Source organism: Rattus norvegicus, chromosome 9, assembly GCF_021556685.1.
Source record: "Rattus norvegicus strain SHRSP/BbbUtx chromosome 9, alternate assembly SHRSP_T2T, whole genome shotgun sequence".
Taxonomy (NCBI): Eukaryota; Metazoa; Chordata; class Mammalia; order Rodentia; family Muridae; genus Rattus; species Rattus norvegicus.
Genome location: NC_141542.1, coordinates 18524418 through 18539872, shown reverse-complemented (window position 1 = coordinate 18539872; position 15455 = coordinate 18524418). Strand labels below are relative to the sequence as shown.

Below are 15455 nucleotides of genomic sequence, written 5' to 3'. Positions count from 1 at the left end.
TTCGGCATCCCTCAGCTGTGAATTCTTTGTTTAGCTCTGAACCCCATTTTTTAATAGGGTTATTTGTCTCCCTGCGGTCTAACTTCTTGAGTTCTTTGTATATTTTGGATATAAGGCCTCTATCTGTTGTAGGATTGGTAAAGATCTTTTCCCAATCTGTTGGTTGCCATTTTGTCCTAACCACAGTGTCCTTTGCCTTACAGAAGCTTTGCAGTTTTATGAGATCCCATTTGTCGATTCTTGATCTTAGAGCATAAGCCATTGGTGTTTTGTTCAGGAAATTTTTTCCAGAGCCCATGTGTTCCAGATGCTTCCCTAGTTTTTCTTCTATTAGTTTGAGTGTGTCTGGCTTGATGTGGAGATGCTTGATCCACTTGGACTTAAGCTTTGTACAGGGTGATAAGCATGGATCTATCTGCATTCTTCTACATGTTGACCTCCAGTTGAACCAGCACCATTTTCTGAAAATGCTATCTTTTTTCCATTTGATGGTTTTGGCTTCTTTGTCAAAAATCAAGTGCCCATAGGTGTGTGGGATTATTTCTGGGTGTTCAATTCTGTTCCATTGGTCTATCTGTCTGTCTCTGTACCAATACCATGCAGTTTTTATCACTATTGCTCTGTAATACTGCTTGAGTTCAGGGATAGTGATTCCCCCTGAAGTCCTTTTATACTGAGGATAGTTTTAGCTATCCTGGGTTTTTTGTTATTCCAGATGAATTTGCAAATTGTTCTGTCTAACTCTTTGAAGAATTGGATTGGTATTTTGATGGGGATTGCATTGAATCTGTAGATCGCTTTTGGTAAAATGGCCATTTTTACTATATTAATCCTGCCAATCCATGAGCATGGAAGATCTTTCCATCTTCTGAGGACTTCTTCAATTTCTTTCTTCAGAGTCTTGAAGTTCTTATTGTACAGATCTTTTACTTGCTTAGTTAACGTCACACCGAGGTACTTTATATTATTTGGGTCTATTATGAAGGGTGTCGTTTCCCTGATTTCTTTCTCGGCTTTTTTCTCTTTTGTGTAGAGGAAGGCTACAGATTTATTTGAGTTGATTTTATACCCAGCCACTTTGCTGAAGTTGTTTATCAGCTTTAGTAGTTCTCTGGTGGAACTTTTGGGATCACTTAAATATACTATCATATCATCTGCAAATAGTGATATTTTGACTTCTTCTTTTCCGATCTGTATCCCCTTGACCTCCTGTTGTTTTCTGATTGCTCTGGCTAGAACTTCAACAACTGTATTGAATAAGTAGGGAGAGAGTAGGCAGCCTTGTCTAGTCCCTGATTTGAGTGGTATTGCTTCAAGTTTCTCTCCATTTAGTTTAATGTTAGCAATTGGTTTGCTGTATATGGCTTTTATTATGCTTAGGTATGGGCCTTGAATTCCTATTCTTTCCAGGACTTTTATCATGAAGGGTTCCTGCGTATTCTTGCTGGCGAGAGACAGCGCGGGACAGAGTCACCACACCCGGGATAAGAACACAGAAGCCACAGATGACAATGCCAAATGGACTCCCTCCTGAAATTATGGACCCATTAAAATTGAGGTTTAGCCTAACCTTAGGCCATTCCACTCACTGCCCATCTGCCTGAGTTTTATGTTTGCTCCGAGTAAAAGATCAGAGTGTAGCGCCAAATATCCTCATGATTGGACTTGGAAATTCAGGAAGAATGATATTGGAGAAGGGATGGCCATGTGGTTACAATGTGGTAACTAGTTTCTGACCAGGAACCTCATCCTTAGCCAATGGGGACTTCAAGGCCAGGCCTCCTGCTTGTTCCAGTGCAGGCTAAGACTTCAGGGTCAGGCCAGCTCCTGAGCCCCACACAGGGCTGCCTGCATGCCCTTGTGACTGCATTAGAGCCAGAGTGCTCTCTGCCCAATCCCCTTCTCTCCTCTTTGTCACAGCCATTGTCCCCAAGAGCACTTTTCAAATACCTTTATATATCTATCTCAATCTCAAAGTCAGGTTCCCAGAGAATCAATCCCTATAGCTGACCATGAATGAGGATTCACTGTGTGTGTGTGTGTATATATATAATGTTTTAGAACACAGAATGGGGATTCTTGGTGAAAGCTTCATGGACATGTATGTTTGCTAGATCTCTTTGCACTGGGATCTTTCCACATGACTTAGATATCCTTGCCATGGGGTCATTACCCGTCACCTTGCCATTTCACTTTTGTTTTTCTTTTCGATGCTACTGCTGTTTGACATAAGATCCAAGGATGAACTTCCATAATGGGTTATGGTTTCAGACTTGATTTACAGCCATGTGGCCCTCCGGTTGCTTCCTTTTGATCCTAGAGGTTGATTAATCTTTCCAGCAAGGCTTCCAGTACTTGATAGGATTGTGCTACATGCTGTCAGTGCAGAGTTATACAGAATTTATATGCTGGCCTTCCTCTGATGGTGCTTACCCTTGACTAGTCCTCAAACAGGGCAGTGTTTGGATAAAAAAACACTGCAGGCAAAGAAATCATATATGTGGGTCTACCCCTGGCTCTGTGAGAAATGAAAGAGGAATATGTCCTGGCTTACTGGTAGTCTTATCCCAAGTCTAGGGAAGGGGACTCCCAGAGATCACGAAGCCTTCTCCTCATCCATCATAGTCTGTATAGCCTGTGGCTTTCATTTGGTCGGTGTGATGACCTTAAAATGTTTCAGGTATTTCTGCCATGTTATGTCTGAATTATTTTTAATATTGCTGTGACCCTTTTCTAGCTTCTAGATGTAGATACATTAACTGATTAGAAGGTTTTATTTTTAAAGATTTATTTATTTATGTACATGAACACTCTGCGAGTGTGCCTGCATGTCAGAAGAGAGCTTCAGACAGAAGAGGGCATTGGATCCCACTACAGATAGTTGTTGGTCACCATGTGGTTGCTGGGAATTGAACTTGGGAGCACTGGAGAAGCAGCGCTCTTAACCACCAAGCCATCTCTCCAGCCTGATAAAAAAGATTTTAAATTTCATTCTTTTCGTGTTTGTTTGCAATCTTTCTTCTTGAGAACACTGTGATGGAATGTCCAAATGGTAATTAGTGGCAGTTGGTAGAAGGAGCCATATGTGTGATGCTGCCATATGTGTGAGGGGCTGGCAACAAGGTGCAGAGCCAAGACCATGGCCCCCTGCCCTGAGTCTCGCCTGCTGGATGTGGGCTCTCAGCCCCATCAGGATGCCTTCAGGTGAGGACAGCAGGTGGTGGCTTGTGCCCTGCTGAACCGGCCTAGGAGAGTGGCAACCACAATCGCCATGTCCAAGCCTCAAGCCTGGGGCAGCTGGAAGCTCCGGAGGCGATGGCCTCGGTTAGGTCACGGTGGGCCTGGGGGCCGCAGACGGCGCCCTGGCCTCCGCCGAGCCCTGAGCGGGGACTGACTGGCCTGAGCGGAGCCGGGAGGTCCGCACCACGCGCCTCCCCGTGTCGCGCCTCCTGGTGTTCCTGCACCGCGGAGTGGGCACACGTGTCCTTCCCACCCCGCCGTAGGACCGCGCCCGAGCCCGGCCTCAGGGCACGCGGAGCTCGTGGGTGAGCGCGGGGACTGAGGGGACCGGGCGCGCGCGTTATATTTGGCGCACGCAGCAGCGCGTGTGCCTGGGCGAGTTTTCCTTCCGCGGGTGCCGGCAGCCAGGGCGCCGCCGCCCAAGCTGACTCCTCTCTCTCTCCCGCTCCGACCCCGGTAGGGCCCAGAGGTGATTCTGCCTGCACGATGTCCTCCTTCCTGGAGACGAGCTCTTCCCAGGCGCCACGTCGCGAACAAAAAGAGAAAAGAAAAAAAAAGAAAAGAAAAATCAGAAGAAGCTGACAGAGAAGGGGGCGGTAACCGCGTTGGGGGTCACCTCGGCCACGGGAGGGCGCGCTAAGACAGTGGCGGTGTTTCCAAGGGCGACTCCACCCGGCAGTTTCCAGGGAAGAAGCCGAGGCTAGTCCTGCCAGGGGACCTGGAGGCCTGGCGCCCGCGCGGACCCCTGCCCGACCTCCGGTCTGGTCCCCAGAGACAGCAAGCCTCAAGGAGGGCGGGCTGCACCTTAAGAGCAGCATCATCAAGGTAGGTAGGAGACCAGCGCCCGTCCTTAGGCTCCTTCTGGGCCCCCCCACCCCCGCCCTGGGAAAGCAGTGGCAGAAGGAGGCAATGCAAAGTGAGCCCATTGGGTAGGGGAAGGGAGGGTTCAGGCATGGATGGAGAGCTGAAGCAGGGATTGGAAAGCCTATGGCATTGGGAAAGAATGGAGAGGTGCTCTGGAGTGTGCATGAGAGCTGTGCTCTGACATCCCCAGAGCAACTTGGGGCTGTCACACCTCTCCAGATGACTTGGAATTAAATGGCCTCTACCTGCCAGGGCAGGACAGGCATTTCAGAGGCAGCTTAGCCTGGTGGCACACTCCCTGTAATGTTTCCATTGTATGTTAAAGGACAGGGATCATGGGAAAATATTTCCTTAAAACCTCAGGCAGTGAATGTATTATTTAATAGATTTCTTCTGTTCTACTTTGTAATTGGTTGCCCCTTGCAAGAGATTGTATTTGGAGGATGTAAAATACCCTCCTTCAATTACTCGGAGAAAGGGAACATAAACCGAGATTTCCTCTTTTTTAGCCTCCAAAGCTCTGAGAGATTACAGTTCTGCATAATTTAATTCTCTCCTACCTGCTATGAGCAGGCCTCCAGATCAGCAAGTTCCTTTGGAATGGTTTTGCTTGTTTTTGTTTATTTTCCATGGTGCTGATTAGAAAGTCATGAATTGTTTTGTGAATTTTAAATTTCAAGAGGTGGCACCCAGAGTTTATGGTGGTTTCCTTCACACATTGCAGTGTAGTTGCAGCATAAAAAAATGCTTCTTGTGACAAGAAGTGGAAAAAGAAAGTTGATGAGCTAAGAAAAGTAGAGCCTTGAGCCAGATCAACCATTTGGCTTCCTCAAATATGGAGCAAGCATGCAATGTGGCTTTTTCAGAATCGAGGGGGTTTTTAGGATAGGGCAGTGAATGCTGTCTGGGGCTAACCTTCCCTTTTGTGGCTGACAACCCTTAGGAGAAGGTCAGAATGTGCCAACAGCACAGAGTGGGCACTGGTGGTGTTTGAACTCAGAAGTGCTCAGGAACTGTGAAAGTTTCTCTGTTATCACCCTGGAGCCATCTAGTGAAATAGACCACTGTGATGCTGTGTAAGAGGCCATTGTGAGGGCTGCAGAGATGGCTCAGTGGGTAAGAGCACCAAGTGTTCTTCCAGAGGTCCTGAGTTCAAATGCCAGCAACCACATGGTGGCTCACAACCATCTGTAAGGAGTACTGATGCCCTCTTCGGTTGTGTCTGAAGACAGCTGCATTGTCTCACATATAAATAAATAAATCTTACAAAAGATTCTCATCTACTGCAGTTTCTATGTGGACAGGGCACAGTTAAAGGGCTTAAAGATCAAGTACATTGCCTGTCTTTAAAGATCAAGTGTATCACCTAACATTCAAACCAAGAAATGTAGTGTCTTTTTTGCTGCTTCTGTACCTTTAAGTGATGTAACTTTTCTCCTATTACGTCGTTTGTTTCCATGATAGTTGTTTTCAAGTATATATGATTATCGCTCCTATTTGCAGAGCTATTCAATATTTTCATTGGTTAAATATTTGTGGTGAATTTACATTGTGATATCAGTAAAATGCTATGTGAAAATTTTAGAGAATATACCGGTTTGGGTAATTTTAATAACCTTTCCCCTCAAGTGGTGGCCTGTTTTCACATTGAAAAGACTGGAATTCATTACCATCCATAGCAGGATTGATAGGGAAGCACAATGGACAGCAACAGTGTTGTTCCCTTTGACAGTTGTGGGAGCTAATGCTCTTTGACATAAGATCCAAGGATGAACTTCCATAATGGGCTATGGTTTCAGACTTGATTTACAGCCATGTGGCCATTGGGTTGCTTCCTTTTGATCCTAGAGGTTGATTAATCTTTCCAGCAAGGCTTCCAGTACTTGATAGGATTGTGCTACATGCTGTCAGAGCAGAGTTATACAGAATTCATATGCTGGCCTTCCTCTGACGGTGCTTACCTTTGCCAAGTCCTCAAACAGGGCAGCGCTTGGAAAAAACACTGCAGGGAAAGAAATCATATATGTGGGTCTACCCCTGACTCCTTGAGAAATGAAAGAGGAATATGGTCTTGACTTACTGGAAGTCTTATCTCAAAACTAGGGAAGGGGACTCCAGAGAGCACTAAGCCTTCTCCTCATCCATCATAGTCTGTATAGCCTGTGGCTTTCATTTTGTCGGTGTGGTGACCTTGAAATGTTCTAGGTATTTCTGCCATGTTCTGTCTCTATACCTAGACATGACCTCAGGTGTACAGTCACATTGGAAACATAAAAAGCCTTGCACCTGAATTGTGAGATTCAATGTGTGTTATATTTAAAATACCACAATAAATGAGTGACCATTGCTACAGTAAATATTATTAGGGGGTTTCTAACCCGCCGTAGATCATTTAGTTCCCAAATAAAAGACACAAAACTTTTAGATTTATAATAAGCCTTAAAGCATTAGAGCTGGGTAGACATCAACCCTCTGTGCTATTTTTTCTGCTTCCCTGTCCATAACCCCGAGGTATTGCTTGCCATGCTCTGCCTGGACCACTCCTGTTCTGACAGGCTGGCCCTCATGGCAATACACTCACGATCCACCTACCCTATGGGGTGGTGTCTCCTTCCTTCTCCTCCCATGCCCTTTCTCTCTCCTCGTGGACCCTGCCTGAGTCCCCAGGCCCAGGGAAACTTTGCTCTGTCCCCTCTCTTCTGCACAGCCCTTGTTGTAAGGATTTTATTAACCAATCAGGGATAACATAGGAGGCAAAAAAAAAATCTGGTATACATGAGGATCTCCTTGTGTTGGAGCAACCAGGCGTTAGGGTACAGAATTTAGCATTTGAATATACAGCAGCACAGACCAACCCATTATATGCCGATCTACTTTGTAGTTGGACTCAAAGCTTATCTCTCACACCCGTTAGATGTTCAACCCTGGAGAAGTTATTTTACCTTTGTGTGACTCAGTTCCCTTATCTGCACAGTGAGGATGATAACGAGTGTTTAATTCACTGAGTTGTCTTTGGGACTGATGAGTCAATATATTTAGTAGTTAAGTAGTGGCTATCATTGCCAACGTTTTCCCAAGTCACTTCTAGGAGGTCAACTGACTCCTAGGTGAGTCTTTGGTTACACTGCTTCAGTTTTCTGTGGCTACACTGTTCAAATGGCATCCACTGGTCACACATGGCTATTTGAGATGAACTAAACTTAGAACTAAAATCTGCATCTTTAGTCACATCAGGCAAACCAGGAGGCAAACAGCCAGCCAGAATCCATAGCCAGAAACACTGCAGATATAGAATATTTCTATCATCTACAAATTTCTCATGGACAGCAGTGGTCTAGGTTCTTGGTGTCTGGTTTTTCCTTCAGGGAGAATTACTTGCTGTACTAATATCCAATGGTTTATTTTTAAAGCAACGTTACCAAAATATGACTTACTCACCCCCAAATTAATCCAGTTCAAGTCTACAATGCAATGGTTCCCCATAAATCTACCCGAGTTCGTCGCTAGACCACGGAACAAAAGAACAAGAGTGTATGCAGTTATGTAAAATGGTATGCAACAGTATTGACCACTGCATAATTATACAGCACTACTTTTGAATTCTTCAAAATTCAGGCCTTTTATTGATAGTTGTACAAAAATACATTATCCTAGAGTTGAGAAAATATTATACAGAATTTCATCTGGACTTTATATTTCATTGAGACTTTAATATTTTTGCATCTTTTGCCAGTATCTTTAGATTCTTTGTAAGAGTTTATTTTGTGGATTTTTTTGCAGATCTGGTCACTATTTGATGCCATTTCAATGTTCTCAGGATTTTGATGAAAATAATACCACAATGATAAAGTGATACTCATTTTCTTGAGCCATCTACATATGTATATACACACATATGAGAAGTTATGTATACATATTTCTATGCTATACTGTGTAGATTACAATTCTATTATACGTCAACATATACAGTTTGCTCAATATGATTTCTGTGAATGTTATCAGTCATGGGGAAATAATAAGAGCCTGAATAAACATGGACAATATTTGCAGAATGCACATAAAATTGAAGATGGTATATAAGCAAAAGTGTGAAGTATATCACTTACACTTTCATATCGAATGCACTTTAAAATTTTTAATAGATTAAAAAAATTTAAATCATCTTTACCCAGTTTCATTTTTTTTTCACAATGTATCTCCTGGATGATTTGAAATATATATGCTGCTCAAGATCCTTTAAACAACAGTAACCTAATGCCTTAAATGTGTTTCTGATATTTCTATTCACTTGATCACTGTTCAATAATTGTACCAAGTTGATAGCTGTAATTTTTTATGACTTTAAGAATGTAAATTTCATGTGTGTGTATACACTTTTGATCCTAACTCTTTGGAGGCATAGGCAGGTGGGTCTCTTTTTTGAGTCAACCTGGTCTACATAGGAAAACCCTATCTTAAAAAAAATCAATCAATAAATAAGCAAGTAAAAAAAGAATTTAAAACACTTGAAATTAATATGAGCACAACCACATCTTTAATAACAATTGATTTTTTTATTGCAGATAATTCATATAATCCATTCACAAAATGTTATATAGTGTCATATGGGAACTCAATTTCATCGTAAAATAAACCTGCTCTTCTCTTTTCATTGGTTGCTCTTAGTTAACATTTTCATACACATATATAATTTATTCTGATTATTCTCTCCCCCACATCGTCTCATCCCCTCCCCTATGACTTAAACTTATACAGTCTTCTAAATTTAGGCTTTCCAAATTTAGGATTTCTCTTTTACTTATTATACATTCCTTTACTTTTCCATCTACATTTTATGATATCTTAATAAGAAACCCATTCTATCATTGGCATTATCTCAGTGTTTGGTAGGAGACATTCACATTCTTCAGTAGCTTGTCATCAGTGCAAGAAATGATGTCGAGGTCTCTCTCTCTCTCTCTCTCTCTCTCTCTCTCTCTCTCTCTCTCTCTCTCTCTGTCTCTGTCTCTCTCTGGCGCTGGCTCTCTGTCTCTGTCTCCCTCTCCGTCTTTCTCTGTCTCTCTGTCTCTCTCTCCATCCCCTCGCCAATTGTTTTGTTTTCTAATACAAGGTCTCACACTTTAGTCTAGCCTTGAACTCAAGGCAATCCACCTACCTCAGCCTTGTGAGTTTTGGGATTCCAGGCATACACCATCTTGCCCAGTGAATTTTGTGACTCTCGTACATCCCTTTACCATTTCTGAATTATTTTTAATATTGCTGTGACCCTTTTCTAGCTTCTAGATGTAGATACATTAACTGATTAGAAGGTTTTATTTTTAAAGATTTATTTATTTATGTACATGAGCACTCTGTTTGCGAGTGTGCCTGCATGTCAGAAGAGAACTTCAGACAGAACAGGGCATTGGATCCCACTACAGATAGTTGTAGGTCACCATGTAGTTGCTGGGAATTGAACTTGAGAGCACTGGAGAAGCAGCGCTCTTAACCACCAAGCCATCTCTCCAGCCTGATAAAAAAGATTCTAAATTTCATTCTTTTCGTGTTTGTTTGCATCTTTCTTCTTGAGAACACTGTGATGGAATATCCAAATGGTAATTAGTGGCGGTTGGTAGAAGGAGCCATATGTGTGATGCTGCCATATGTGTGAGGGGCTGGCAAAAAGGTGCAGACCCAAGACCATGGCCCTGTGCCCTGAGGCTAGCCTGCTGGATGTGGGCTCTCAGGATGCCTTCAGGTGAGGACTGCAGGTGGTGGCTTGGGCCCTGCTGAGCTGGCCTAGGAGAGTGGCAACCACAATCGCCATGCCCAAGCCTCCAGCCTGGGGCAGCTGGGAGCTCCTGAGGCTATGGCCACAGTTAGGTCACGCTGGGCCTGGGGGCCCCAGAAGCCCGCCCTGTGCCTCCTCAGAGCCCTGAGAGGGGACTGACCCGCCTGGACGTAGCCCGGAGCTCCGCACCACAGGCCTCCCAGTGTCGCGCCTCGCCCTGTTGTCTGCCCCACCGAGTGGGCACACGTGTCCTTCCCACCCCGCAGCTCGACCGCGCCCGAGCCGGGCCTCAGGGCACGCGGAGCTCGTGGGTGAGCGCGGGGTCTGAGGGGGCGGGGCGCGCGCGTTATATTTGGCGCCCGCAGCAGCGCGTGTGACTGGGCGAGTTTTCCTTCCGCGGGTGCTGGCAGCCAGGGCGCCGCCGCCCAAGCTGACTCCTCTCTCTCCCTCTCCGACCCCGGCAGGGCCCAGAGGTGATTCTGCCTGCACGATGTCCTCCTTCCTGGAGATGAGCTCTTCGCAGGCGCCACGTCGCGAACAAAAAGAGAAAGAAAAAAAGAAAAGAAAAAGCAGAAGAGACCAGGGAAGGGGACCTTAGCGGCTTTGGGGGTCAGCTCCGCCTGGGGCAGGCGCGCTATGACAGTGGCGGGGTTTCCAACAGAGACTGCAGCCTCGCAGTGTCCAGGGAAGAAGCCCAGGCCAGCCCTGCCAGGGGACCTCGAGGCCTGGCGCTTGCCCGGACCCCTAGCCGGACCTCGGTCTGGTCCCCAGGGACAGCAAGCAGCAAGCAGGGCGGGCTGCACCGCCAGAGCAGCAGAATCAAGGTAGGTAGGAGACCCATGTCCCTCCTTTGCTGGTTCTGGCCCTGCCCCCCCGCCCCCCTTCCCCCTGTCCTGGGAAAGCAGTGGCAGAAGGAGGCAATGCGAAGTGAGCACATTGGGTAGGGGAAGGGAGGGTTCAGGGATGTATGGAGAGCTGAAGTAGGGATTGGAAAGCCCATGGCATTGGGAAAGAGTGGAGAGGTAATCTGGAGTGTGCTGTTAAAGGACTGGGATCGTGGGCAAATATTTTCTTAAAACCTCAGGCAATGAATGTATTATTTAATAGATTTCTTCTGATCTACTTTGAAATTGGTTGCCCCTTGCAAGAGATTGTATTTGGAGGATGTAAAATACCCTCCTTCAATTACTCGGAGAAAGGGAACATAAACACAGATTTCCTCTTTTTTAGCCTCCAAAGCTCTGAGAGATTACAGTTCTGCATAATTTAATTCTTTCCTACCTGCTATGAGCAGGCCTCCAGATCAGCAAGTTCCTTTGGAATGGTTTTGCTTGTTTTTGTTTATTTTCCATGGTGCTGATTAGAAAGCCATGAATTGTTTTGTGAATTTCAAATTTCAAGAGGTGACACCCAGAGTTGATGTTGGTTTTCTTCACACATTGCAGTGTAGTTGCAGCATAAAAAAAAAATACTTCTTGTGACAAGAAGTGGAAAAAGAAAGTTGATGAGCTAAGAAAAGAAGAGCCTTGAGCTGGATCAACATTTGGCTTCCTCAAATATGGAGCAAGCATGGAATGTGGCTTTTTCAGAATCGAGGGGGTTTTTAGGATTGGGCAGTGAGTGCTGTGTGGTGCTAAACCGTCCCTTTTGTGGCTGACAACCCTTAGGAGAAGGTCAGAATGTGCCAACAGCACAGAGTGGGCACTGGTGGTGTTTGAACTCAGAAGTGCTCAGGAACTGTGAAAGTTTCTCTGTTATCACCCTGGAGCCATCTAGTGAAATAGACCACTGTGATGCTGTTTAAGAGGCCATTGTGAGGGCTGGAGAGATGGCTCAGTGGGTAAGAGCACCAAGTGTTCTTCCAGAGGTCCTCAGTTCAAATGCCAGCAACCACATGGTGGCTCACAACCATCTGTAAGGAGTACTGATGCCCTCTTCTGGTGTGTCTGAAGACAGCTGCATTGTCTCACATATAAATAAATAAATCTTACAAAAGATTGTCATCTACTGCAGTTTCTATGTGGACAGGGCACAGTTGAAGGGATTAAAGATCAAGTACATTGCCTGTCTTTAAAGATCAAGTGTATCATCTAACTTTTAAACCAAGAAATGTAGTGTCTTTTTTGCTGCTTGTGTAGCTTTTAGTGATGTATCTTTTCTCCTAGTACGACCTTTGTTTCCATGATAGTTGTTTTCAAGTATATATGATTATCGCTCCTATTTGCAGAGCTATTCAATATTTTCATTGGTTAAATATTTGTGGTGAATTTACATTGTGATATCAGTAAAATGCTATGTGAAAATTTTACAGAATATACCGGTTTGGGTAATTTTAATAACCTTTCCCCTCAAGTGGTGGCCTGTTTTCACATTGAAAAGACTGGAATTCATTACCATCCATAAAAGGATTGATAGGGAAGCACAATGGACAGCAACAGTGTTGTTCCCTTTGACAGTTGTGGGAGCCAGAAAGAAGTGTGACTTGCTTTTTGTGATTTACCAAATCAAGACTCAGTATCATTACTATAGAAGCCCATGGAAAAAATGATGAAGTTTTCAGAAATCACCAGTTGAAGAAATGGTGGTGGTTTTGCTTATATTGAATTCTGAGTTTCAAAGTTATGTTTCATTTTTCTTTATTCCTTAATGAGGCTTTTTATTAAGTTTTTTAATCACCATTACACACTTAGATGCACAGTGCTAGGATGGTAGTAGGTGCTCATTAAATCACTGATCATTGGGGAGGAGGAATGATAAGAAAGTATGTATTTTCTATAAGTTCTGTTAGTTTTGGGAACAGGTGGTTTTAGGTTTACCATCATACTTTGGTATCTTGTCCCACATAAGACAACTTGACAGAACCCCCTTTCTGGCCATTATGTTCAACTTATTTGTCTCTTAATCATTCTTGAAAATCATGGAAGTAGTGTGGAAAATTGATTGTACCTGCAGTATAGCAAAAAAGCCCAGTCTAGATAGGTAAGCAGTTATGTTTCTCCATGAGCTGATGTCTTAAAACATCTAGATTTTAGGAATTTGGTGTTGTGTTTTCAAACATACATCTTACAGCATACAGATAACATCGTGATAGAATAAAGGAATCTTTTGATTTACCACCAAATTCCCTAAAGCAATGACTACTGCACAGCTCTCTTGGCCATATGAATAGCCGAAATTATATTTCACTCTTTTAAAGAAATAATGAAAGCACTTAAGGTTAAAGAGGAGCCCATGGGAAAAGTTTGCTGTGGTGTTTCTCTTTGGTTTCTTGTGCTCTTTCTAGAGAATGACTTTAAGAAGTCAGGGCGACGGGTCAGGTGGTCAGTGTGGTCAGGCAGTCATGAGCAGATGGTTAAGCGATGTGCTAGGGCCCCATAGGCCAGTGAGCCCAGCTGAGAAGCAGAGTCTAGCCAGTGAGCCTAACTGAATAGCAGAGGCTAGACAGTGAACCTGACTGAAGAGCAGAGGCTAGCCAGTGAGCCAAGCTGAAGAGCAGAGGCTAGCCAGTGAGCCTACCTGAAGAGCAGAGGCTAGCCAGTGAGCCTGACTGAAGAGCAGAGGCTAGCCAGTGATCCCAGCTGAAAAGCAGAGTCTAGGCAGTGAGCCAGGCTGAAGAGCACAGGCTAGCCTGTGAGTCTGACTGAAGAGCAGAGGCTAGCCAGTGAGCCAGGCTGAAGAGCAGAGGCTAGCCAGTGAGCCTGACTGAAGAGCAGAGGCTAGTCAGTGAGCCTAACTGAAGAGCAGAGGCTAGCCAGTGAGCCTGACTGAAGAGCAGAGGCTAGCCGGGAACCTGACTGAAGAGCACAGGGTAGACAGTGAGCCTGACTGAAGAGAACAGGCTAGCCAGTGAGCCTGACTGAAGAGCAGAGGCTAGCCAGTGAGGCTGACTGAAGAACAGAGGGTAGCCAGTGAGCCTGACTGAAGAGCACAGGTTAGCCAGTGAGCCAGGCTGAAGAGCAGAGGCTAGCCAGTGACCCTGACTGAAGAGCAGAGGCTAGCCAGTGAGTCTGACTGAAGAGCAGAGGCTAGCCAGTGAGCTAGGCTGAAGAGCAGAGGCTAGACAGTGAGCCTGACTGAAGAGCAGAGGCTAGCCAGTGAGCCTGACTGAAGAGCACAGGCTAGCCAGTGAGCCAGGCTGAAGACTGAAGAGTAGTGATTTTAACATTTATTTATAAGTTCTTCCGTTTTCCTAGAATTTCTACAAAGGTTTGCCCCCATAAAGTTTGACTTATAAGGTTCTCCTTGCTCTCTTCTTCTTATCTCCTTTCCTCTTGCTCTTATGACACAATAATTCCCTTACTCTCAATGCCTTACTCTCAACGCTATGCCTTTACTTCTAAGTTCTTCTTGAGTTCTGTTCTCTTCAGTTCAGTTCTGTCTAAAAAGCTTTCTCTCTCTTTGTCCTCAGCATTTGTATATCTTTCTGAACACAGCATCACATGGTGAAAAGTTCACCACAAGTTTGCACAGGAATTCAAATCATAAGTTGGATAATCAGTTTACGACAGAGAATGTTTACATGCATATCCATGAAGAGTAATCATCAGGATAAACTGTCACCATCTGTCACTGGCTCTGCATGTTCATGGAGAGTTAAAAGCTGTAATTTTTATGAGAAAAGAATAAGTGAAATTGCCTATAGGCAAATCCAGTCAATTATTTACGTTCAGTCCTTGCACCTATAGTAAATCATTAGTTCTCTTTTAATGAACTTTTGTTAATTGCTTTATACCCTCTTAGATTGGGTTCTAATTTGTAGATGCCTGCTTGGTATTGCAGAAGCAATTCACTCGTGAAAGTTTAAGAAGGAAGAGTTCTCAATGCAATTTTGATTACCAGAGGAAACATAATAGCTGTCCCATTATAAAGGAGCTTAAAATTACTAATCTAATTTTAGGAATTCTTATAGAACCATCATAAGAATTAAGAAATCATCTATTTGTCTGTACATCATCAGGCCAAGACAATACATCTTCGTTGCTCTGTGGTGATCTGCTCAAAAGAGTGGGGTAAAGAGCATGACAAATACAGAGGCAGATACTTGCAGCCAACCATTCAGCTGAGAGCAGGGTCCCCAATGGAGGAGTAAGAGAAAGGATTGAGGGAGCTGAAGGGGTTTACAGTCCCATAAGAACAAAACTAAGAAACACCCAGAGCTCCCAGGACCGAAACCACCATCCAAAGAGTACACATGGACAGACCCATGGCTACAGCTGCATATGTAGAAGAGGATGGCCTTCTTGGGCACAAATGGGAGGAGAAGCCCTTGGTCTTGTCAAGGCTTGATGCCCCAGTGTAGAGGAAACCAGAAGAGGGAGGCAGATAGGCCTGGGTGTTTGGGTGGGTGTGGTAACACCCTCACAGTAGAAGGGGGAGGGGGTTTTATAAGGGGTTTTGTGGAAACCAGGAAAACGGATAACGTTTGAAATGTAACAAAAGCCCTCTCTGGGGAAGGGACAGCGGATAAGCTGCACTGAGCCCCTACTTCCGTGCTGCCTCCCTTTGATCGCGACTGTGCTGCATGGTGTCAGCCTGGAACTCTCCATGGGCTGCTGCTGGCACTGGTCCTGGCGTTCATGCC

General features: G+C 44.6%; 1 protein-coding gene across 2 annotated transcripts in view; it reads left to right on the top strand.

Annotated features, from left to right (window-relative positions):
* The first annotated feature begins 3904 nt into the window (after positions 1-3904).
* The window catches only part of LOC148003385 (uncharacterized), a 33177-nt gene continuing 21626 nt past the window's right edge, over positions 3905-15455 (top strand). The window contains exons 1-2 of one of the 2 annotated variants that reach the window (XM_087568553.1): positions 3905-4065; positions 10339-10698. In XM_087568553.1, coding sequence (XP_087424679.1) covers positions 10511-10698 — 188 coding nt within the window. In that variant the 5' untranslated portion in view covers positions 3905-4065; positions 10339-10510. Of the gene's footprint in view, positions 4066-10338; positions 10699-15455 lie in introns of those variants that run through there. The other variant, XM_087568554.1, reaches the window with a different exon arrangement.